The sequence below is a fragment of the Hesperophylax consimilis genome, chromosome 14, assembly GCF_061612785.1.
Source record: "Hesperophylax consimilis isolate HC1 chromosome 14, BYU_Hcon_1.0, whole genome shotgun sequence".
Taxonomy (NCBI): Eukaryota; Metazoa; Arthropoda; class Insecta; order Trichoptera; family Limnephilidae; genus Hesperophylax; species Hesperophylax consimilis.
In genome coordinates, this window is record NC_142849.1 from 35,156,922 (window position 1) to 35,180,082 (window position 23,161).

General features: G+C 35.2%; 2 protein-coding genes across 3 annotated transcripts; both read right to left on the minus strand.

Annotated features, from left to right (window-relative positions):
• Positions 1-834: 834 nt before the first annotated feature.
• LOC149418226 (glutathione S-transferase 1-1-like) lies at positions 835-7,436 on the minus strand. 2 transcript variants are annotated; one of them, XM_089639805.1, is made up of 6 exons: positions 7,299-7,436; positions 5,113-5,254; positions 3,662-3,795; positions 2,493-2,559; positions 1,708-1,911; positions 835-1,048 (listed from the first exon to the last, which is right to left on the minus strand). In XM_089639805.1, exons 2-6 carry the CDS (start codon positions 5,245-5,247, stop codon positions 893-895), a joined length of 696 nt encoding a protein of 231 aa, XP_089495931.1. In that variant the 5' UTR covers positions 5,248-5,254; positions 7,299-7,436; the 3' UTR covers positions 835-892. The 2 variants fall into 2 exon arrangements, with proteins under 2 accessions (XP_089495931.1, XP_089495932.1); XM_089639806.1 differs by lacking the exon at positions 7,299-7,436 and adding an exon at positions 5,738-6,789.
• Positions 7,437-10,881: 3,445 nt separating this feature from the next.
• On the minus strand, positions 10,882-22,429 carry gfzf (GST-containing FLYWCH zinc-finger protein). Its single transcript, XM_089639804.1, has 6 exons — positions 22,274-22,429; positions 17,110-17,256; positions 16,191-16,324; positions 14,202-14,268; positions 13,913-14,116; positions 10,882-11,185 (listed from the first exon to the last, which is right to left on the minus strand). Exons 2-6 carry the CDS (start codon positions 17,242-17,244, stop codon positions 11,030-11,032), a joined length of 696 nt encoding a protein of 231 aa, XP_089495930.1. The 5' UTR covers positions 17,245-17,256; positions 22,274-22,429; the 3' UTR covers positions 10,882-11,029.
• Between the last annotated feature and the right edge of the window lie 732 nt (positions 22,430-23,161).

Here is a 23,161-nt window from a genome sequence, read left to right on the forward strand (position 1 = left end):
TTGCAAAAAAGCATTTAAAATGGAAAATGCATTGAGAAAAGCATTTAAAATGCAAAATGGTTTTTAGAAAATCATTTAAAATGCAAAATGGAAAATACCCATTTTGCATTTTGCATTTCCATTTGAAATGGATTTATTTTAAATAAAGCACATCTCTGGATATGATATATTGGCAAGATACGCCATATCACATATCCTCTTATTTGAAAGAAGAACTAGAGGAATGCCTAACATCAGAATGTTAGTTCCATTAAAATTTGACAGGTTTCCCTGTTACACACAATCGGACGTTATGTGAAGGTTGTGACTGAAGCATTTTAGTAAGTATGCGGCAAGAAGTACATGGAAGGCTTTATTATTACCACCATAAACTCTCGGAAAAATACGGCTAAAATGAAAACAAAACGTTGTTTCATATCGGAATTGATGTAATAATTATAACTTCATTTCTTATTTTAGTACAACTTTAGATTGTAAATATTGTAATTATAACTCTTTTCTCTCATATTACTTGGGAATAATTTACAAAAATGAATTGACTAATTTTCAATCGCTTGGAAACCTAAAGATGATAACTTTTTATCTAGTGCACGAATTGAAAAAAAACATTTTTTTTCGCCTTACTGTAGAGGCCCGCACTAATGGTGAATCTGTATCACAAAGGGAAGCCAAAAAACCTTTTTTTTCGATCTGCCGATCTGCGACGCCTTGGAGCGGCGCATGGTACTGTCGCTCCGAAGTGTTTGTGTGGATGATACTTTACATCTAGGTTTGTTGTACCTATCTTAATTTTATAATGTTTAAATTACATTATTCTTGTAGGTAGTACATATGTAGACACATTTGTTTTTATTGTGCATTATTACAAGAATGACAGTTTAACAATATAAGGTTAATTTGTGGCTTTTCTGGTAGGATGAATAGGATGGTTCATTTTTGACAAATCCGGACGATCCTTATCACACGTACTGAGCTCCACTATTCCCTCCACGGCCACTTCCCACAGCTCTGGAAACTCCTCCTTGAAGGTGGCGTACCACTGCGTGATCTAGAACACAAGTACACAAAAATAAATTACTTTAATACTTAGCATCTGAATAGGTATTTGATTAGCAATCTCCATCTTTTCTTTTTCCCAATCTGTGAGATTCCTCTTAGTCCCACTGGCTGTAGAACTTTAGGATAGTGTCGTCATAAAAAATAAATTCTTTTAATCTATATATATATAGAAGAGAGTCCCGGTGAGGATTTGTTTATTATACAAATCTACAGTTTTATTCCGAGATTCACTGTCTAAATTAGATTTCTAAAAATCTCCCTCATCCCCTTTTCCCACCAATTAAAGCTGAAAAAAGCCCTGGCAACGCCGGGTGCTTCAGCTCATACAACTATTGATTAAGTGACATTTTATTTATTTTGTTTAACTCATTATTATATATTTTGAGGAAACTTGTATACCTATGAAATTGCATCCATCAATAGTCTTGACTGCTATCAACAGTGGATTTTTTTCCCTATAGTGTCCTGATGAAAAGGATCATCCTACCAGATTTGAAACGTTACTTAAAATGACTTGGCTATCATTTATGATCACTTCAGAATAGTCGAGTTTTCCCAATCTTCCTCTGCCCCTAATCCTTTCCCCAATATCAAGGGAACCATGATCACACTTGTTCTTAAAAGTAATTGTTTAATTAAAAAGCTTACCAGTTTATATTCTGAGAAATCAATCCCAATAGCTTCAAGGGCCATGGTGGAAGTAATAAGAGGCAGATCTGCAATGGTCAGGTGGTCGGCTGCCACGTACTTCTTTCCCAACTTCTTCAGATAAGTTTCTAGCACCTCCAAAGCAATGTGGACTTTCTTCAAGCCAAGAGGTGTCCTTTCGTAGTCAAAGAATATTGGTCCGACCTGAGAATAAGATAAAACTTTCAGTGAAACTTTGTGATGGGTTTCTGGAGCTGGAAAAAACTTATCAGATGGGAAACCTCCACATATCCAATATTATTTTTTTCATTTTATTATTTCAGTTTTTAAGCATCTGAAAATAAAACTGCGTCCAAACTTCTTGTTGTCAACCGTTATTAAGTTTTATTATTATAATAGTCCTTGGTGATAAACACTACAACATCCACCTCTGCAGATTTACTATGTTGACTTTGAGTGGACAAGATATGTGTTCAATTGCCGTTGCAATACAAAAATATACAAATTAATGTAGAAATTTTTGGTGTTTAACAGGGCTGACATTACAACAATGTCTGACTGTTGTAACGAATACCATAAATATGTGTTTTGGAATGATTTACATGGCTCTGTGTTTCCTCCCTTCTACAATGTGTAGGGTCTCTTCAAGTCCCAGGTTCACTCCTCCCTTTCATTAAAAAGACCATCCATACAGAATCCCCAAAGATGGTATAGACCCCGTGAAAATAATCAGTTACCTCGGTGCCTCCTGTGTAAAGTTAACATAATAAATAAATATTACTTACAACATATTCTCCAATGCTGCGGTAATATGTTGACAGGTTGAAGCACAGTCTCTGATTTACGATGGCCCTGAAAAAAAGGTAATTATACATATTTAAAATTAATTTATCAATATAGATTAAAAAAATCCGAATTGTGATGGGCCACACTAGTAAAGTTCTTAATTATGATCTCATAGGGCTGGGTGACTTACTGGTTGAAACACGTGGGCTAAGATACCCTACTTAAGCAGTTCTTGCACATTCAATCGACACCGGTTCTGTTCCCAAAAACAGATTTTTTTTCAAAGACAAACTCATGCTTGTATGAAGCTTGTTGTAAATGGATAACAGGTGTATGTGCATTATTTTGTCAACTTGTAGCAAGACAAGACATTTTTATACTTTGTTATAACAACTAGCGAGGCATCATTCTCAAAAGCTTTGTTGACTGAGGTACTTACTATAGGTATGTAATCCCCTTTCTCATTCCTTCAGCAATTAATTGTTTTTTTTAAACAAAAAAGTTTTTAGTTTTTTAATTGGATTTGTGGCTAATCACCATAGCAAGTACATAGGAGTTACATCTAGGAGTTTCTTTTGACAGCAAAATGACATTCCACCAGCACACAAATGACTTATGCAACAGAGCATATAAACTGCTGGGCTTTGTCATTCGCAATTCACGCTCATTTCAAAACCCACTAATAATTAGGCTACTTGAAAGAGTTCATAAAAAATTCCTACGTTTTTTATTTTTACGCCTCTATGGAACATATCCATATTTATATCCATCGAGATTTATTCTAGGTATGACTAACTACCATTCTCTAGAAATTCGTAGATGTTTTTCGTTGCTAAAATATTTCTTTCAATTAATCAATGGCCTCGTCTCTAACGGTGAGATTCTGGCGCAAATCAATTTATTTGTCCCATAGTCTCACTCTCGGGCACGTCACCATAACATATTTAATTCGCCCGTGGGAAGAGCGATACGCTATTTAAATATATTAGATAAAAATTTCGACATATTCTTCGGAAAATTCAATGAGTTTGTAAGGTTTTTGGCGCTACATTCTCACTGTGAAAATGGTACTTTTACAATTAGTTAGATAAAATATCTGTAATGTTGTAAAATTTTTTGTACACAAATAAAATAAAATAAAAATAAATAAAATAGTATGTTTACACACCTAACTTTAGGGTCCTTGGGATAAAGGCTGGAGTCAGGTCTGTGCTGGTCACAGATGTACTGAAGGATGGCATTGCTCTCTCCCAACACAAACCCATCATCGTCCAACACTGGGATCTCCCGCTGTGGATTCAGCTAGAAAAAAATCATGCCGCTGTAAACATAGAATAAAGAAGAAAACTAGAAGTGCCTTGCCACAAACCACAAACTTATAACTATGTACAATATGTACATTCAAAAACTTCATTATTTATTTGCTAATTGAAAATGTGTGATGTGCGTCGTGAGCAGTGGCGTAGCTAGGTAACCAAGGGCCCTGGGGCAAATTAAAAAATGGGGCCCCACTGCTATGTAAACTGATTAGGTATTATCAAATAAAAATATGAAATGTGGTTCCTCCAAACCCTCCGCTCTTATGTGTGTCATGCAAACATCATCCACGTTCACATGATCGGCGGCGGAGGTATCTCCAACTGCAATAATTGTCTAATCTTCTTCAGTAGGCTTCTCAACCAACACTGCAGTTACCACATTATTTGAGTCACTATCAATAGAAATATTTTGGCCAGATGTACTTGCAGAAGGCTGACTAAAAATCTTGTCAATTTTGGGCAATTTTTTTTACTATCTTCTCTTTCTTGGCGTTGTTTGCGTTTAAATGCACCACTGGGTTTCTTCTTTTTATCTATATTTTAATACGCTACAAGTGTCGTTGGGGAATGAGGCACATATAACTATCCGTCAAATTGACAACACTGCCAACCAACAGAAAGAATTTAGGGGAATTCCATAGGCATAACTTTTGAATTTCTCTCAACTGAGTTGTCATGATTAAAATGGAGTTGCAAGTTGCAACCTGTCATTTTTATTTTGAATTTGAAAATGGGAGAAATTTCCAAAAGTTCAGTTCGATCGAGATTTCTGGTAAGGATTCGAGGGCCCCCTGAGCTTGAGGGCCCCGGGGCACTGCCCCGCGTAGCCCCTAGGTAGCTACGCCACTGGTCGTGAGAACTGTCTGGACGAATTCAATGCTTTGTTTTCAGTAGTTAGGTCCTTTATTTGTGATATTAAAAAAAGAACGGGGAATGGATTTCATTTAAATAATTGATCGTTAATAGTTGATAGACCTATTCGCATCTAGTACAGTCACAGCCGTGTACATGATGCACAGATGGAGACTCAACGACTCTGCACTGACTGAATAGGTAGTCAATGACCGACTGCATTGTGTGAATGTGGAGTGGTTCAAATCGCAGAGTAAATAGTAGAAGAGCGTCCACTCAACCAGTTACTTGGGGGCTCAGCAATGCTACACAACTCACCACTATTGTCAGATGTCATTGAATGCCATCGTGGCATCTCAGCATCCTTTGTACCCACCATCACTCTTCAACAGCAAAAGAAGTTGATGATTTATTAAAAAGTGAATATGTCTATTACTTTACTAATCACCTTTGTATATTTGTCGGTCATGTGAGCCCCTTCATTGAAATTGACGTCAATCAGCTCAAAGGGAATGTTGAGACACTTGAGGGTCTGCCGGACAGCCAGGGAAGGGGGCCCCCCTCGCACTGAGTACACCTTCATTTATTTGCTAAAAGCATGGGATTAATACATTTCAAATAAGGTGCTCATAAAAAAGTCTCAAGTTTTGTTTACACGCAGATATAGTGATTTTTTTCTTTTTAATTTTGTCCGTCTATGTAATTAATAATGTAGATACCTCTACTATGGAATCGAGTATTGATCATTTTTTCATACTTAATTATTTTGTTATGTAATGTGAGACAGATGGGGTAGTAGCTACCTAGCTATTCAGATCTGGATTATACCTAGATACAGCCAAAGGACTTATTTTATGAAATGTTTTTGGTTCTGAAATCTGAATGGTGTTCTCTGATCAAAGTGATACAAGATCATCTTCCACTATGGAGCGAGGTGCAAAATTACCATGTACCTATGTTTTTTTTTGTATTCAGTATCTGTATAAACCCAATAATTTTAATGATTTATTTTTCGCCTTCACCAGGTTTTGAACCGGCCGGGCCATTTCAGGGTCAAGAGCCAATAAGCTTACCATTTTGCAACAGAGGTCGTTTATGAAGCAAATCATCCATTTGACATGATTGTGTTTTAACGAAATTTATTTTTTATACATGGTGTCCGGAAACTTGTAGTAAAAACGGGAAACTGGTGAATCTACATCACAGATAACCCTTTTTTGTACTTTATAATATTTTTCGGCAACTAAACATTTTAAAAAACTTTTGGACCGGTGTCTACTCTGACGCTTTGTAAAATACACTAAACAGATGATGTTAAATTTCCTCCAACAGAAACTACACATTCCAATGCCACCTCAAACAACAATAAAAACAAGGTCGTCAACAAACAATAACCTGAACATACCGATAACATACACCACACACGGACAAAGACACTTCCAGTATTACGCTACAAAACTTTTTAATTGTATGCCCACCACTCTGAAACTACTACTAATGGGAAATACATACACAAACATTCACAAAAACTGATCACAGCCTGGATCAAAAAACAAGATATCCACTTTATACAAAACATTATAACACCAAACCAAACATAATCATGGATGAATGTGAATGTATGTATGTATACATGTGTTTATTTATATGTGTGTATGCATGCATATATGTGTATTTATGTATGTATATGTATACATGGGTGTATGTATATATGTGCATATAAATAAATGTTTTTTTTTTCCTTTTTCTTTAAATAACAATGTACAATAACCATTAAAAAAAAAAAATTAAATCCCAACTTACACTTATATAATAAAATTTAACCAATACACATAAATACATGTACCATTTAAACATAACCACGTAAACACCTCAGCACAGGTTCTCCCAGTGAGGTGTTCACGAAACATATAACACTACCCACCACAGTGTCACCTACTCAAACCTACCTCACACCCAGCATAAAAAAAATAAAAAAACACCATATTAACAACAGTTCTAAATTTATGTATTATATACAAATGTAAATATTTGGTAGACACTGTAATGTATGCATAGAAATAAATAAATAACCCCTTACGACTTTTTATATTTGACCAAAAAAATTTCAACTTCTCAATCGATTTAATCGGAAACGAAAGCTCATATCACAAAATAGACTCCAAATATGATTGATGTAGGTTCACTAATTTCCCACTTGTAGGTACTACGAATTTCCGGACACTGGTAGTAATTACTTTCCTACATTTTTTGTGAAAAACCATCGAAAAAAATACGTAAATTAAACACGGGTACTTACCTAATTATTAGATAAACGGTAAGAATTATCAAAGTGATAACCGAATACTATAGGTAATAACATCTTACAATTATAATAATAAATTATTCATTAAAATAATAATTAGTATTTATAATATACATTACAATTCGTGAGCTTATTATAATTCTTGTTTTCAATTAATTTATTATTATCTATCCAAACACTTCCTTCCTTTTATAACAATATCAGGCGAAATTACGTAATGATATTTTATGGACATGCGTAATAGTAATAACTAACGAAACTAATAACGTAACTGTGTAATAACGAAAATATCTAATTGTATCTTATTGTATTGTGTAAATAAATCTCACCTGAAAACGATTCGGCTGTTTAGGTTTCTGTAAATATGTACAGCAACTTACTGTGTACCTACGTTCACTACCGTCTACCAAATTTAAATCAATGAGAATGATTTGATTACATCACTCACACGTGAACCCCAAACAATGTTCGTAATAACCATATAACTATTATCGAATTGTATATTGTGTAGGTATAGTAGTTTGGACTTTGGTTAACGTAATGGTGTAGGTGAGGTACATCTCCAAATATTATGGTGGTGCTACACGCTCGCCAAACCTCGGCAAGCATTCACAGGCTCGAACATGTGGATCGGGCGTTTGGCTTGGCTTGCCTTTGCTTGGCAAGTCTTTACTTCCAAGCGCTTGCCGCCTCTCAAGACCTCCTAGATGACGATGTGATCTTGGAGCTTTTGGCCGGTGTCTGTATTTTGTGTACAACTTAAAGCAGGGGCATCCATACGTTTGCACGTTCATTAGTAGACGGACGCCCTTTTCGCTCCGTGCGTAAATTGTATTGAAATGGAATTAACAATAAAATATTGTTATGATTTCATTCATTATTATGTTACATAATTTGAATGTAACATAATAATGAATTAACTTCCAGTAACAAACAAAAAATATTGGCAAAAGCTATTTCTATTTCACAACGTCCACCACGCTTGGACGCGTAAATAATCCACTCATCCGATAATACTGGCCATATATTGAGTGGTTTATTTATGCGTGTAGATGTCGTCGTTTGACTCGCCTATACTTGCCAAGCATTTAGACAAGCAACTTGTGGCAAGCGTGTAGACGGAGCATTACATGATTGATGTTAGGATTAAGATAAGGACACACTGGGCCCACCCAATGTAAGCAACACAATTTACAATCCACACATTTTCTATGAAACACATTTGTCACACGCAACGCAATCTTACGCTCCCCATGCAACGCCGATCGGTATGGGACATGCGAAAGAAAGATGTCGTTGATGGAAGGCTTTCCATCGAGGTGATTTGTATTTGTTTAGGCGTTTGGCATTTACTGACATTAAATTTGTTGTTAAAATAGGAGATGAACATCTAGTAGTTTTAGTAAGATATTACGAAGTGATTTATAATATAAAATCAATTGAATTTCACGATAGTACGATTCAAATCTGCGTTGCGTGCGTAGGACAAGTTTTTCACGTTAACCTGACGTTGCGTACGTGGACTCATCGGGTCTTAAATTTAGTTTGATACTGGTATCTTCCTGTATAGGTCTTCTTACTCCTTGCTCGTTCACGTTATAGAACATGCTTCATTTTCTTTACTATACCTAATATTTTAAGGTTTTAATGTACCGAATTAATCCCCGATCATAAAAGGAGTATTTTTAAGCACGTTGTCTCGCCATTCGCCATTCTGTCAGATTCCATGCAAAATCAGGATGGTAAATATTGCATCGCGCTAAACCCTTTTTTTCTCAATTCTCATATTCACAATATTCAATATTATTGCATATTTCCCGTACATCTTTAAGTTTCTCTTCAAAAACATTTGCCCATTCCTTTTTCGCCATAATTGAACATTTCAACTTAGTCGAGCGCCTGGGCCGGCTCTAAGCCAAACGGCTATCTAACGGTTTTTTCTTTCTCGGGCGTCTTTCACCATTCACTACTGTATACCATACCACAATGTTACCTTTAAAAAAACTACAGTACAGCGATTTTAATTCGACTCCGTGTATCATTCCGGTGCAGAGATATGGCGTTAAGTATTCCTCGGGCGTCCTCGACTTATTCTACCATTCAAACCAACTATCTAAACACTCCTTGCAATAATAAGAACAAACTTGGAAATTTTCAGCGATATCGGTCAACTACTTTTCAAGTTTTGCGAGAACACACATTCGCAGGCTGAATTTTTACTAGCTAACATGTACTCGGCGTGACGTGTGCTGGGAGTTATATGGGAATAGCCATATACCATCATGGATTTTTCTGTAGGTCTTTTTAAGATATACAATTCCGTAGTACATTATTTTGATGTATCTCATAAGGTTTAGCCAGCATTAGCAGTATAAGCGCCGGAAATTATTATTTTTACGACTTGATTACAAAACATTGATTTTTCTCTACTTTCTATGCATGTATTATGTATAAATGATAAAGAAAACCCTATCAAAATCCGTTGCGTAGTTTAGAAGAACAGACAACAAACAGTCAGACGAGAATGGCGATTTTGTTTTGTAATATTTTAATTAAAGATAACGTTATCCAACAAAATAAATTCTGCTTGGTAATGTAGTTAGAGGAATCTTAACGAATTGTAGAAGTTATAATGTTGTAAAAGTAAGGATAAGTTGTTGGGTGAAACGTAAAAAATATAGATATAGAATATATTATTACATTAGTTTGACTACCCGGCTATCAAGAGATCCGAAAATAATTGCGTTGATTATTCCATGTCGCCAAAACGCACCGCTTGAGTTTTGTGCAAAATCTCTTTTTTATCTGCCTACCCAAGTGATTATTATAATTTATAACATGTTATCCTGTAGGAAATAGGCTAAGGAAATGATACCATATCCACTCGAACGATTTTTGGCACACTATGGCAAAACGACGTTTGCAAAACGTCTTGAGCGATCGCTTGCCATAATGTGCCAAATTTATAAAACTAATAAAAATATGGGATAAAAAGTGAAATCTAGGTGAATTCCTTGGCCTTAAACCGCAGTAGACAGTTCATATGTTTCCACAGAGGCGGATTTGCCCTTAGGCCTATGTAGGCCCGGGCCTAGGGCGGCCAGATATTAGGGGCGGCCAATCGTGACAAAAAAGTCACAGATGATAACAAGAAATTACTTCCTAAGTACCTAAATATTCTACGTACGAAATAGCGATATGCAACAGCGTGTTCACACACAGCACACAGCGCACGACAATCGAAAATTATACAGTAATTGAACTAGCGAATTTAGCAAGCGTATTTTTTTACATTAATTCCACACAGGAGGCTTTGAGGAAAATATTTTCCCCCACGACCTATGTCATCTTAGGTGATGCTGTGTGGAGGGTCTTTTTAAGGAAGGGAAGGATAGGAAGTTCTGAAAAGGAAAATGTATGAGGGGTGGGTAGGAATCTGGGGATTAGTGTGTCCAGGAGTGACATACGTATGAATACATCCCTCCAACTACGGTGCAAGGCGATGGGTCAAGATAGTCCGGCTGGAAAGGTCAAAAGGCCTCCCTCACCCAGTCTCTCTCGATCAGGCCCGCCACGCAGCAGGTGGGCAGACGTATCCGCCGCCAAGACCTGGACAAATCTCACCCCATGAACCATGAATGATAATGGCAGGAAAATTAAAACGGTTTTGACCCTAGGAACTTACTGAAAAGTTTGGATACTCCTGGTCAATATGATGGGTACTGAGAAAGGGGCGGCTACATGGTCTGGGGCCTTAGGGCCTAGGGCGGCCAAGACTGCAAATCCGCCTCTGTGTTTCCATAATAATATTTTAAGGAATGATATTAATTAAATTGAATGGACAAATCTATAACCGAGCACCCATCGCACGAGTGAATATGCATGTTTTTTGAGTAAGAAATAAAAAAGTGCTTACCATTCAAAGCATATTTTATTAGTTTTAATGGAAATTATATCATGACATATTATTTATATGACACACTGTACCTAAAAGTATCATTGTTTTAGATACTTTTCTATTGAAAATAACTGTTTCGTAAATAATTGACAAGTTGATGATTTATTTTTTAATTTTACGAATGGGATGAATAGGGTGGTCCATGTGAGACAGGTCCGGGGGATTCTGCTCGAATTCAGTGATCTCCCTCATTCCCTCTGCAGCGATGTCCCACAGTTCCGGGTACTCCGTCTTGAAGGTCGAGTACCATTTGGAGACCTGACAACATACAAACAATGAACCAATCTATCAGGAAATGTACATAATGGTTAACGACAACACTTCAGATCATAAATAAATTATTCAAATCAGCATTTAATTATGCTAGAATTTTTTAAGTATTGAGTCTGTTTGTGCATAGTGTCCAGTAGCGGTAATTTATGGCGACAGACCCGTGGCGATTAACTATTGAAAACCAACATAGGCATGTTAGTAGGTAGTCCAACCGCTGAGAACCCCATTGTCGTGTATTAGTTAATGGAGCTATCAGAAGTAGGCAGGGCCAGACCGCGAGTGGTTTATTTATGGCCAGACCTGTGCACTTGTGCAGGCGCACGGAGAACAATGAATATTGCGAATCTCTTCAAATGATTGGTAATCCGATTAAAACCGGGATTTCAGGCCTTAACGAATGAATTAACAGTTTTTTTTTAAACTTTTAGTAAATTACGAATATATTATCGTGACTATAAGAATAACGAATGAATTAACAGGTTTTTTTAAACTTTTATTAAATTACGAATATATTATCGTGACTATAAGAATAAGGAATGAATTAACAGGTTTTTTAAACTTTTAGTAAATTACGAATATATTATCGTGACTATGAGAATAACGAATGAATTAACAGGTTTTTTTAAACTTTTAGTAAATTACGAATATATTATCGTGACTATAAGAATAACGAATGAATTAACAGGTTTTTTTAAACTTTTATTAAATTACGAATATATTATCGTGACTATAAGAATAAGGAATGAATTAACAGGTTTTTTAAACTTTTAGTAAATTACGAATATATTATCGTGACTATGAGAATAACGAATGAATTAACAGGTTTTTTTAAACTTTTAGTAAATTACGAATATATTATCGTGACTATAAGAATAACGAATGAATTAACAGGTTTTTTTAAACTTTTATTAAATTACGAATATATTATCGTGACTATAAGAATAACGAATGAATTAACAGGTTTTTTAAACTTTTAGTAAATTACGAATATATTATCGTGACTATAAGAATAAGGAATGAATTAACAGGTTTTTTAAACTTTTAGTAAATTACGAATATATTATCGTGACTATAAGAATAAGGAATGAATTAACAGGTTTTTTTAAACTTTTATTAAATTACGAATATATTATCGTGACTATAAGAATAACGAATGAATTAACAGGTTTTTTAAACTTTTAGTAAATTACGAATATATTATCGTGACTATAAGAATAAGGAATGAATTAACAGGTTTTTTTAAACTTTTATTAAATTACGAATATATTATCGTGACTATAAGAATAACGAATGAATTAACAGGTTTTTTAAACTTTTAGTAAATTACGAATATATTATCGTGACTATAAGAATAAGGAATGAATTAACAGGTTTTTTTAAACTTTTATTAAATTACGAATATATTATCGTGACTATAAGAATAACGAATGAATTAACAGGTTTTTTAAACTTTTAGTAAATTACGAATATATTATCGTGACTATAAGAATAACGAATGAATTAACACGTTTTTTAAACTTTTATTAAATTACGAATATATTATCGTGACTATAAGAATAACGAATGAATTAACAGGTTTTTTTAAACTTTTAGTAAATTAATAATATATTATCGTGACTATAAGAATATATATATTTTCAAGGCAGGTGCATGAACACGTGTTCCGATATATTATCATGGCAAATTCAGGTGAATGAACACGTGTTCCGATATATTAAGAATTTTCTAAAAGTTTATCGGGAAACAGCCTACAATGTCGTTTTTTAACTGATTACAAATAATTTGAAGAGATTCTTAATAAATTAGCAATACCCATTTTTATCCGTGCGCCATTGAAGACCGCCCCGGACGCCGACTAGCTAAGGCGTCAAGGACCAAGCAGTAAAGGCACTGATAATACCTAACACCTAGCGCCCTTGAGGATTTTACCAGCCCCAAGCGCGACTTGGCTCAGTGCCGGCCATGGTCATAGGTACCTAAGCCTTTAGTGTTACTTTTATAACCTCTTGTTTTTTTTTGTCTTGGCAATCCGTTTGATATGGGTATTACCGATACACCAATGGTATTACCCTATAATGTTGTGTGGTAATGCTTTCCAAATTTCCAAATGTGTTCCAGAGAACAAGCGTCTATAATAATCCCTTAGCCACCGCTGTACAGATAATCCAAACAGGTGCCCAACATTGATTTGTACCTACCTACTCATTTGACATTTTCCACGTGAGAACGGATCGTTTTTACAACTCATTCATTTCATTAATACAGTTAGGTATACTGTGCAGGGCCGGCCCTGGGCTAAATGGCCCCTGGAGCAAGTTAAATTTTGACGCCCCTTGTCAAAACCAGTAGTCGCTTACGTAGGTGATCATTATAATCAATAATATTCGGATGATTTATATTTTTGTGTAGCGACGTTTTTACGAAAAATAATCTCAAGGTGTTAGGTTAGGAATTATCAGTGACTTGGCGCCTTGAAAATTCGGCACCCGGAGCTCAGAATTTGCGAATTTAAATGCTAACTTGTCTGTCTCTTCTTACTTTCCAAAAAGACCTCTACATAGCATTCACATCCATAAAGACAACATAGGATGAAGGGAATCGCACGACTTCCTGTATATACGTACCCACGTAATTACTATGTGTACAACAGAATAATGAACGTGCAAAGTAATGACAACGCTGGAAATGCAGTAAAAAATATCCAAATCTTACCAGGGCGTATTTGGAAAAATCAAATCCAATAGCTTCAAGGGTCATTGTGGCCGTGATCAGAGGGAAGTCAGCAATGGTCACGTGTTCTGCTGCGGCATACTTCTTCCCTAGACTCTTCAGGTAGGTGTTGAAAACATCCAGGGCGATGTGAACCTTCTTTAGGCCGAGGGGGGTTCTTTCGTAATCGAAGAATATAGGTGCCATCTATCGGAAATATTACAATCAATTTTAGTCAATTTATCGAGAAATAATCAAAAACGTTATTTATTACGATTCAAGGAGAACTTACGCTGTATTGTGAAATGTAGCTATAATATATAGACATGTTGAAACACAGCCTGTGATTCACGATCGCTCTGAAATTAAAATGAACATTATTTAAGATTTTTTAAAGAAATGATAAAATTATTAACTTATAAAAATAATACAAATATAGAAAGAAAATATGAAATAAAATAGATATAATAATATGGAAGTTAAGTTTTAAGATGTTATATTGATAGGTGTATAGCTATTATAGAGATTAGGTTGTATGCAGACTAATATTAGTGTCAAAGTATATCCAGTGGCGTTGATTTAGTAGCTAGAGTAGAGTAGTTAGCCTCCGTAGTAAGCGTTCAAAAGGAAGAAGGCGACAAGTAAAATATAATAGGGAGATAAGTAAAAACGAATTGTGAAAACATTTTATAAAACAGGACTCTCTCGAAAATCTCTCCAAGTTGCATTTAAAGATACATTGTGAATTTTTCATAACTGTAACATGTTAAATAACAGAACAAATTGTGTTTTCAATAATTTTTGGAGCTTACTTCGTAATTTTTTAAAGGGAATTTCGTATAATTACCGTTTCGGCTCTGTAATTATAGATATTATCTTAAAAAACAACATACTTTTTTTTAAGAACTTAAAAAGTGTTCCAGAGAAATATGTTATAAATTGTTAGACATTCGGAGTGCGGGGGTCAAAGATATTAGAAGAACGAGATATGCTATGTTGGCCGCCGGACCGTAGCCGGAGTACTACCTAATTAGGGTACTTTTAACGGTATCGGGACGTGTACGCACAGAAATCTGTTCTATGTATTAGTGCGGATACCTTAGCGCAAGCGAAGGTATTGTTGTAGTATTGGTGAACAAAACCGGCGACACTCGGCAAAACAATTCCACTCAGTACGAACTGCGCATAGCACATCTCGTTCTTCTAATATCTTTGGCGGGGGTTAAGGTTCATCAAGGATAAAAAGCTGTGCACACCTTAAGAAAAACAAAGCATAATAATTTATTTTTTTTAAATTCGAAATTTTATCTATGAATTTGATGAGGAACTTGTAGGCTTATTTATTTATTTGGCCAGAACAATCAATGGCCATTTTTATAAATTCATTGCATAATTCTTACCTGATAAAAAAGCCAACCTAACCTGACCCAAAAAACTACACATAGCCTACCTTTCGTCAATCAGCTAACTTACATATAAGCTATATCTTTTCTCGTGTGATCAAGTGGCCTGCACTGATCGCATTAGTAACGTTGAAATTGCTTTTTCGAGTCGATTTCTTGTCTCCGGTAAACCAAAAGAGTATTTTGTTCAGTCAGGCCCAATTTTGTTAGGACGGGTTGTTTCACAGAATTTGAACAATTCATCAAATTTCAATGTTAAATTCTAGTTCAGGATAAGCCCTATTCAAGCATAACATCATATAAATGGCTACCCCACGAGAAACCGTGGAGATTTTAGACTTCCAAAAACAAAGTTGTCAGGAACCCAAAATAATCTCTATTTTAAGGGATTTAAAATTTTTAATGAATTACCGACAGATGAAGAAGCTAAAAGCCTGGCTGCTTTTCGTTGGTATGCCTAAATACTATAAGTGAAGAATAAGTTTTAGATGTATTGTAAAGTGTCCTTAATGTCACAGAAATAAGTTGTTAAAAGGTTTATACTAGATATAAAAATGTAATTTTTTATAACTAAATAAAAACAGCAAGGCCGGCCCCATGCGGGCGCAATTGGAGCATTTCACTCCGGACGCCGAGCTGCCGAGGCGCCAAGACGCTGATAAAACTTAAAACCTACATAACAAGTATCGCCCTTGAGGATATATTTTACAAAAATACAAATATTATTGATTGCAGTGTTCACCAACCTAGATATACTGGTTTTGACAAAGGGGCGCCAAATTTTATTTCGGGCCAGGCGCCGTTTGAAAAATAATCCAATAAGCGGGTAAGCGTCAGTGGATTTTTACCGGATTGATAAAAAACAATAGTTAGCTCACCTCACTTGTGGATCTTTCGGATAAAGGCTGGAATCAGGCTTGTATTTGTCGCAGATGTACTGGAGAATGGCGATACTTTCTCCTAGGTAGAAGCCATCGTCATCCAACACGGGAATTTCTTTTTGTGGATTCAACTACAAAAATAATTAAAAGTTTTTTATACTGAAAGAAAGGTGCTTTCTTTTTTAGGTTGTATCAGATAAACAGATAGACAGGGAATCGTGGAAAACCATAATTCAAAGAGGAAGAGTTCAATTGACATCGATTAATTAAAAACAAAGAAAATTATTAAAAGTGTAGCAAATAATACTTTCAGATGATTTCCTAATAGATTCTCGTGAGAAACTTGTAAATTCCCCGTTAAATTAAATACACTGTAGTGTTTTCCTGCCAATATCCTCTATCTTTATAATATCCCATTTTTATCTTCTGGTCAGTTCCATGTATAAGGGCACGCGAGGCACGAACCCAGGGCCCCGACCTGAGGGGGCCCCAGAACTCATGCTCACACGGAGAAAAATGAGTATTGCTAATTTATTAAGAATATATTCAAGTCATTCGTAAACCGTTTAAAAACAGCCCCGAACGAATGAATTGATAGGTTTCCCGATAAACTTTTAGGAAAATACGAATGTATTATCACGATGTCGGAACACATGATAATACATTCGCATAAAATACCTCCGATTTCAAGTGGTCTACACTGCACTGTCTTGCACGAACCATTTCAATATTATAGAAACATTCTTTGGTTTTTTGTTGTTTCCTGAATGTATTAAGCTTTCAAAAGGGGCCCCCAAACGCATTGACTTGAGACGGCCCTGCTTTTAGTAAAAATATCCCAATCCGAATGGGAATTCGCCGTGTAGCGATAAAGTTGTGCAGATTAAAGATTGTTGAGGATTTTTTCGATTATTACCTTTGCATATTGTTCGGTCATGTGCTCGCCTGCGCCGAAGTCCACATTGATCAGTTCATACGGAATCTTCAGGAATTTGAGGGCCTGTTGCACTGCCAGAGACGGGGGGCCATCGGAAACTGAGTACAGTTTCATTTTAGATCAAATCTGCAAGAAAAAGGGAATAATGTTAAGCAGAAAATAAAATAATTTTGACAAAAAGCCAAAACGTCGTAATTTTATAACGCTATTCACAATTTGCAAGACATTTTCCACGATTGATCTACTGGAATAAAGAAGAAGGGTTATAAAAGTGCCTACTATTATTTCAACGCAAAAATTACGTGAATAGTTAATATTTGTCATACAATTTAGTAGTATATTAATTAAATATAAATATGTTTACTGTAAATATCGTTTCTAGGAATACCCAAGCTATACCTACAATATGCCAAAGCCCCCAGAAACGAGTAGACACAAAATAAACTGAAAATATTTTAAATTTAGCCAATAATAATGATAATTCAAAATAAAGTAAAGATGTGATATGAACCGAATTGCTTACATAGAAGCTAATACCTAATGATATTTAATTATTGAAGACAATATTAGAGATTCCTAAATGAAAATCTGAAACAGAAAAGATACGGTCACATCTGGGACTCGAACCCTTTCCTTGCCGGGGCACCGCTCTACCAACTGAGCTAATGGGATCCTATCTCCTTCGATCATATTTTACTGTATCGTACTTCGAATAAGAACTACCAACATTGTCTTCATTTTTCTCACCGCACATTTTTATTGGCAACTATCTTTATGTATGATCGCAAATGTACTAATATTCATATCTCTATGATCTAGACCAGGGCTGTCCAAACCACGGCCCGCGGGCCGCATGCGGCCCGCGGTTTAGATTATTGCGGCCCATTGAACCTTTTTTTAACCGACTTCAAAAAAAAGTCCGGTTCGGTTACACCGACTACAAAGAGGTCTGTAGGTGTACCCACTGCATATAATAATACTTTATTAACACGCTTTTATATTAACTTCACTTGTATGTTTGTTTGCTTGCTTGCTTGCTTGTTTGCTTGCTTGTATGTAACTCTCCTGCTGCCTTCCTCGGCCCTAGTGGTAGCCGTTTCTCAGGCTCCGGAATAAAAGTTACCTGTTAGAACCATAGTCGGTAATAAAGAAACTACCATTAAATAAATATAGTTTAAAGAAACTAAAAAAACACGCTTTTGTAGCATACGAAACTAAAAAGTGAAAAATAAATATAGTTTAAAAAAACTAAAAAACACGCTTTTAAATAATATCGAACTAAAAACTTCAAAATAATTTTTAAAATAAGCTTAAAGCAATAATGAATGAAAAATGATAGTATTATTGTGAAAAAGCGTCGGGCGCACGATATACGAAAAATATGGCACAAAGCGCCCACGCTTTTTAACAATAATACTATCATTTTTCATTCATTATTGGTTTAAGCTTATTTTAAAAATTATTTTGAAGTTTTTAGTTCGATATTATTTAAAAGCGTGTTTTTTAGTTTTTTTAAACTATATTTATTTTAATTAATAATTGCTTTAACTTAGTTACTTTATTTATTTCTTGTCACATTTTGTATGAAAGCAATTATTATTCAGATTTTAGTTCATTATCTTCTTTGTTCGAAGTTTTAAATATGTACATTAATGAGCAAACTATTTTTCTCGCGACGAAATTCAAACGTTTTGGGTATGTTCGATCACGTCGCTCACATCACTATTGACTCGAGAATTCGGGGAATTCCCCGAACTCAAAATAGGTACCTACCGCGCATCGTTCATTGGGCATTTGTTTGTCACTTGTCATTCAACGCAATGAAAGTTTTGATTGCGCAAGGTTACTCTCAGGTTATTAAAGACTTTTACATTATTTTAAAGTTTGGTATTACGTTGTTCGCTTTGTGTTTGAGTATATTGAACTTTTCATCATGTCTACAAAGAAGAGGAAGTTAAGTGAAGAAAATCGTACATTCAATGCGAAATGGGAGTTAGACTACTTTATCTCCAACAATAACAATAAAATTCAGTGTTTGATTTGTATGCAAGTTTTATCTGTAAGTAAAGAATATAATGTTAAGCGACACTATACTTCTTTACATGAAGAAAAGTATAAAAAACATGTCGGTGAAGCAAGAAAAGTTATGGTGGCTGAGTACAAAAAAAAACTAATACAGCAAACAAGTATGTTTTCAAAAGTAAGTACTGAGAATGAACAAAGCTTGGCTGCCTCATATGAAGTTTTATTACAATTAGCCAGAGCAAAAAAACCATTTAGTGATGGAGTTTTAATAAAAAAATGCGCAGTTGAAATGGCTAAACGCTTTATGCAGCCGAAATTAGCGGAAAAGTTTGAATCTGTTGCATTATCTCATCAAACGGTGGCGCGACGAATAGAGGACATGGGTAATTATATTACAAAAAAATATGTGATTACTTTGTAGATTGCGAATACTATTCAATATGTTTGGATGAAAGTACCGACCAGACCGATGTCAGTCAATTAATAATCTTTATACGTTGCATTTCCAAAGATTTTACAATCACGGAAGAAATGCTGGATTTAATACCATTTCATGGAACAACTAAAGGCAGTGATATATTTGAAGCGGTTAACAAAACTATAGTAGAATATGGAGGATTTCGTAAGTGTTCTTGTATTGTGACCGATGGGGCAAAAGCTATGACCGGGACAGTGACAGGATTCGCGGGACTTCTAACACAAAATGGCATTGATTGCCCGTTGTTGCATTGTATTATACATCAGGAAGCCTTGTTTGGAAAATCTTTGCGTCAAATGAATGCTATGAAAGTTGTTATAAGGATAACCAATTTGATTAGAGGTGGAAACAGGGCATTGACACATAGAAAATTTAGAGACTTTTTAAGTGAAATCGATGCAAACTATGGAGATTTACTATTGCATTCGGAAATCAGATGGCTAAGTGCTGGCCAGTGCTTGCAACGCTTTTTCGCCTTAAGAAAAGAAATACCTTTATTTCTAAAAAATGAGATATCATCTGACACTTCTGAACTACAAGATAAAATGCGAGATCCTCAGTTTCTGGCTGATCTTGCGTTTTTAACTGATATGACGCAACACTTGAATGAATTAAATTTAAAATTGCAAGGTAAAAACCTCAATATAGCCAACATGTACGGAAATGTGAATGGATTCAGAAGTAAACTGAAATTGTTCAAAACGTCTCTACAACAAAATGATTTTTCTTTTTTTTCAAGTTGTAAAGAACATTATTTAGAGATGAAAAATTTTGAAGAATGTAATTTTTTGGACCACCTCAAATACATAGACGAAATAATCGTCGAATTTGAGCGGCGTTTTGCAGATTTAAAAAAAATTGAGAGTGATATAGCTCTCTTTACTCATCCATTAACGATCGCAGTTGCGAGTGTGAAGATTGATTATCAATTGGAACTGTGTGATCTGCAATCAGACCCCTTTTACAAGGGCAGAACAGAAACAGGAATTGATTTTTTTAAGCTCCTCGCTGAACGTTTCCCGAAACTGACGAATTTCGGGCAAAAAATGGGCTCGATGATGGGCAGTACCTACCTTTGTGAAAGTGCATATTCAACAATGAAGTTTATTAAATCGAAATACAGGTCTTCATTGACAGATACTTCACTTAAACATGCACTGCGCCTAGCTACCACTAGTATTGAGGTTGATGTTGACAGAATTGTAAAAGACAAATTAATGAAAAAGTAGATAATAAAATAACGATATTACGTATTATTACCAGTATTTTATTTTTATAAATATTTTGCGGCCCACCAATGTATTTAGTCTTTTTTATTGGCCCTGGGTCCCATCTAGTTTGGACACCCCTGATCTAGACCAAGGCTGCCCAACCTTTTTAACAGTTGGGCGAAATTGACGATTTTGAATCACTGGCGGGCCACTGAATACCTGACGGTTCCTATTTCCATGGGGTGGGGGGGTTGTTCGAGAATTTCTATAAAACATAATTCCCACAAAAAAAAATCAAAATGAGTGCTCCCCACAAAATATTTGAAATCCATAGGGGGGGGGTGGCTACAAGATTCCATTTCGGACACAAAAAATATTATATCAAAAACCGGTGTATTTTTGTTTAAAAAGTAAGTTCAACAGGTTAGATTTTTTCGTCGCTGATTCTCGTTCTGAGTAGCCTAAATAGCGATAAATCGCCTTCGTTGGCAACACTGGTGACCGCGCGCAAGCTGCATTGTTTGTTTTACCGCGGGCCTGCGACACTTTTTCAAATTGGCGGATTGGCGGGTTTTTTTAAAATGGTTCACGCGGGCCACTTATAATTCGTTCGCGGGCCACATTGTGGCCCGCGGGCCTGGGGTTGGGCAGCCTTGATCTAGACAGTGTCTTTAGATAAACATATCTTATTTTTATTTTATTGCGTGACATCTATTGACTTTTCTGCAAGTCTAGGATGAATATTATTTTTTTTAAATAACTTAGTGAGTAAAACCTCAAATTGCAATATTTAATTATTGAAGACTTTATTATTTAATTATTAATAATGATAATTCATAATAAAGTAAATATTTGATATGTACCGAATTGCTTGTATAGAAGTTAATATTTCCTATAATTTAATGAACCGTGAACTTGATCATTGAAACAAGATATTATCTGCATTATTTAATCACAAACGTGTGACATGACGCATAATTTGCATGAATAACGAATACGAGTATAGTTTTACCTTGCCAACAAAGTACATCAATCTTGCAAAAAACGTCCTTGAACCGAACATGATGGCCCAACCTCAACGTAAACAACTTCGGCAAACATTATGACATCTCCAAACATTGCTGTTTACGACATGTCGTTCGCCAAATCGGTAAGTTGCACAATATCAATAAAATAGCATATTATTTGCATTTATTAGAATAAATAATGAGAAATGGTGTTTGAACATTTTTGTTTTATTCTGTACATATACACCATAAATTAAGGACGTCGTAAAAATTCCATAGATATACATTTTTTTCTTATTTTGTGTTTAGCTACGTATAAGTATATTTATTTATTTTATATTTTTGGTGCCTTGGTACGCATGACTGGCTTCTTGCCACACAGGCAACGATGGGCAACGAATAATAAATCAATATTGACTTACTTGAAGAGCTCTCCACAGGCGACTTCCAGAACAAGTTTGAAAACAAAACTAAAATAATTATTCTCGGCGTGGGACACAAGTCCCCTTCACTTTCGTTTTACAGAAGTCTGGTCTCTGGGCTGTGCCGGGGTTACATGATATTTTATACTGCTTCATCACAAAGCTATACCTCTTAGTAAATCTATATACCAACTACTAGCCAATCTAGGCAATTCTCTTTTGTGGGGGAACGAGCCGGAACGGTGTTCCGGAAATTGTTGATGGTTTTCAAAAGGTTTTTAAAAGTATCTGTTTCGGAAAATTAATCTTAGGTATTCTTTGTTTTCATCTTAGTAAAGAAATTATTAAGCAATAATTATTAGCCTGAAACACAAAAATAGATTGAATAAATCATCCGGAAAAAAATAAATGCCGCTGACGACCCGGAAGATTTGTTTCAGGCTAATAATTATTGCTTATAATAATTTATTATCCTTTGTGCTTTGCATAAAACCTTGTCTTGTAAACATATGTTTAACTTGAATAAATATTAATCTTAGTTTAGTTATATTTAGATGTTATTTTCCATACTAAGAGCATTGTTTTGAATTGCAGAACGAAGTTATTAAGTTAGTTATTAAGTTTTGGCTATGCCTCGACTTTCAAATTAAACAACCCGACCAAAGGCAGCTATTCTTTAAAGATACAGTAGATACTAATTAGATTTATATCATATAGTCGGTTCAACGTTGATACGGTAGAGCCAGCCTTGAGCCTGGTTTAAAAGAACGTTTTAACAATACATCGCCCTTGAACGAAAACGGCGCTATATATATTAGCCAAAAATTATACAAATACTGACCTTACACGCCGCGTAATATTATCGGTGTATGAGGTTCCTGTAACTTT

Bases quoted from the DNA above. Each gene is read 5' to 3' on its own strand.
- LOC149418226 (XM_089639805.1), bottom strand. From the start codon at position 5,247: ATGAAGGTGTACTCAGTGCGAGGGGGGCCCCCTTCCCTGGCTGTCCGG. The intron at 3,796-5,112 runs GTGATTAGTAAA...ATTTTTTTCTAG, and splicing joins TGACCGACAAATATACAAAG to CTGAATCCACAGCGGGAGAT. The intron at 1,049-1,707 runs GTAAGCTTTTTA...CTTGTGTTCTAG, and splicing joins ATTTCTCAGAATATAAACTG to ATCACGCAGTGGTACGCCAC.
- gfzf (XM_089639804.1), bottom strand. From the start codon at position 17,244: ATGAAACTGTACTCAGTTTCCGATGGCCCCCCGTCTCTGGCAGTGCAA. The intron at 14,269-16,190 runs GTGAGCTAACTA...TTTTAATTTCAG, and splicing joins CCGAAAGATCCACAAGTGAG to AGCGATCGTGAATCACAGGC. The intron at 14,117-14,201 runs GTAAGTTCTCCT...TATTTCCGATAG, and splicing joins GCTACATTTCACAATACAGC to ATGGCACCTATATTCTTCGA.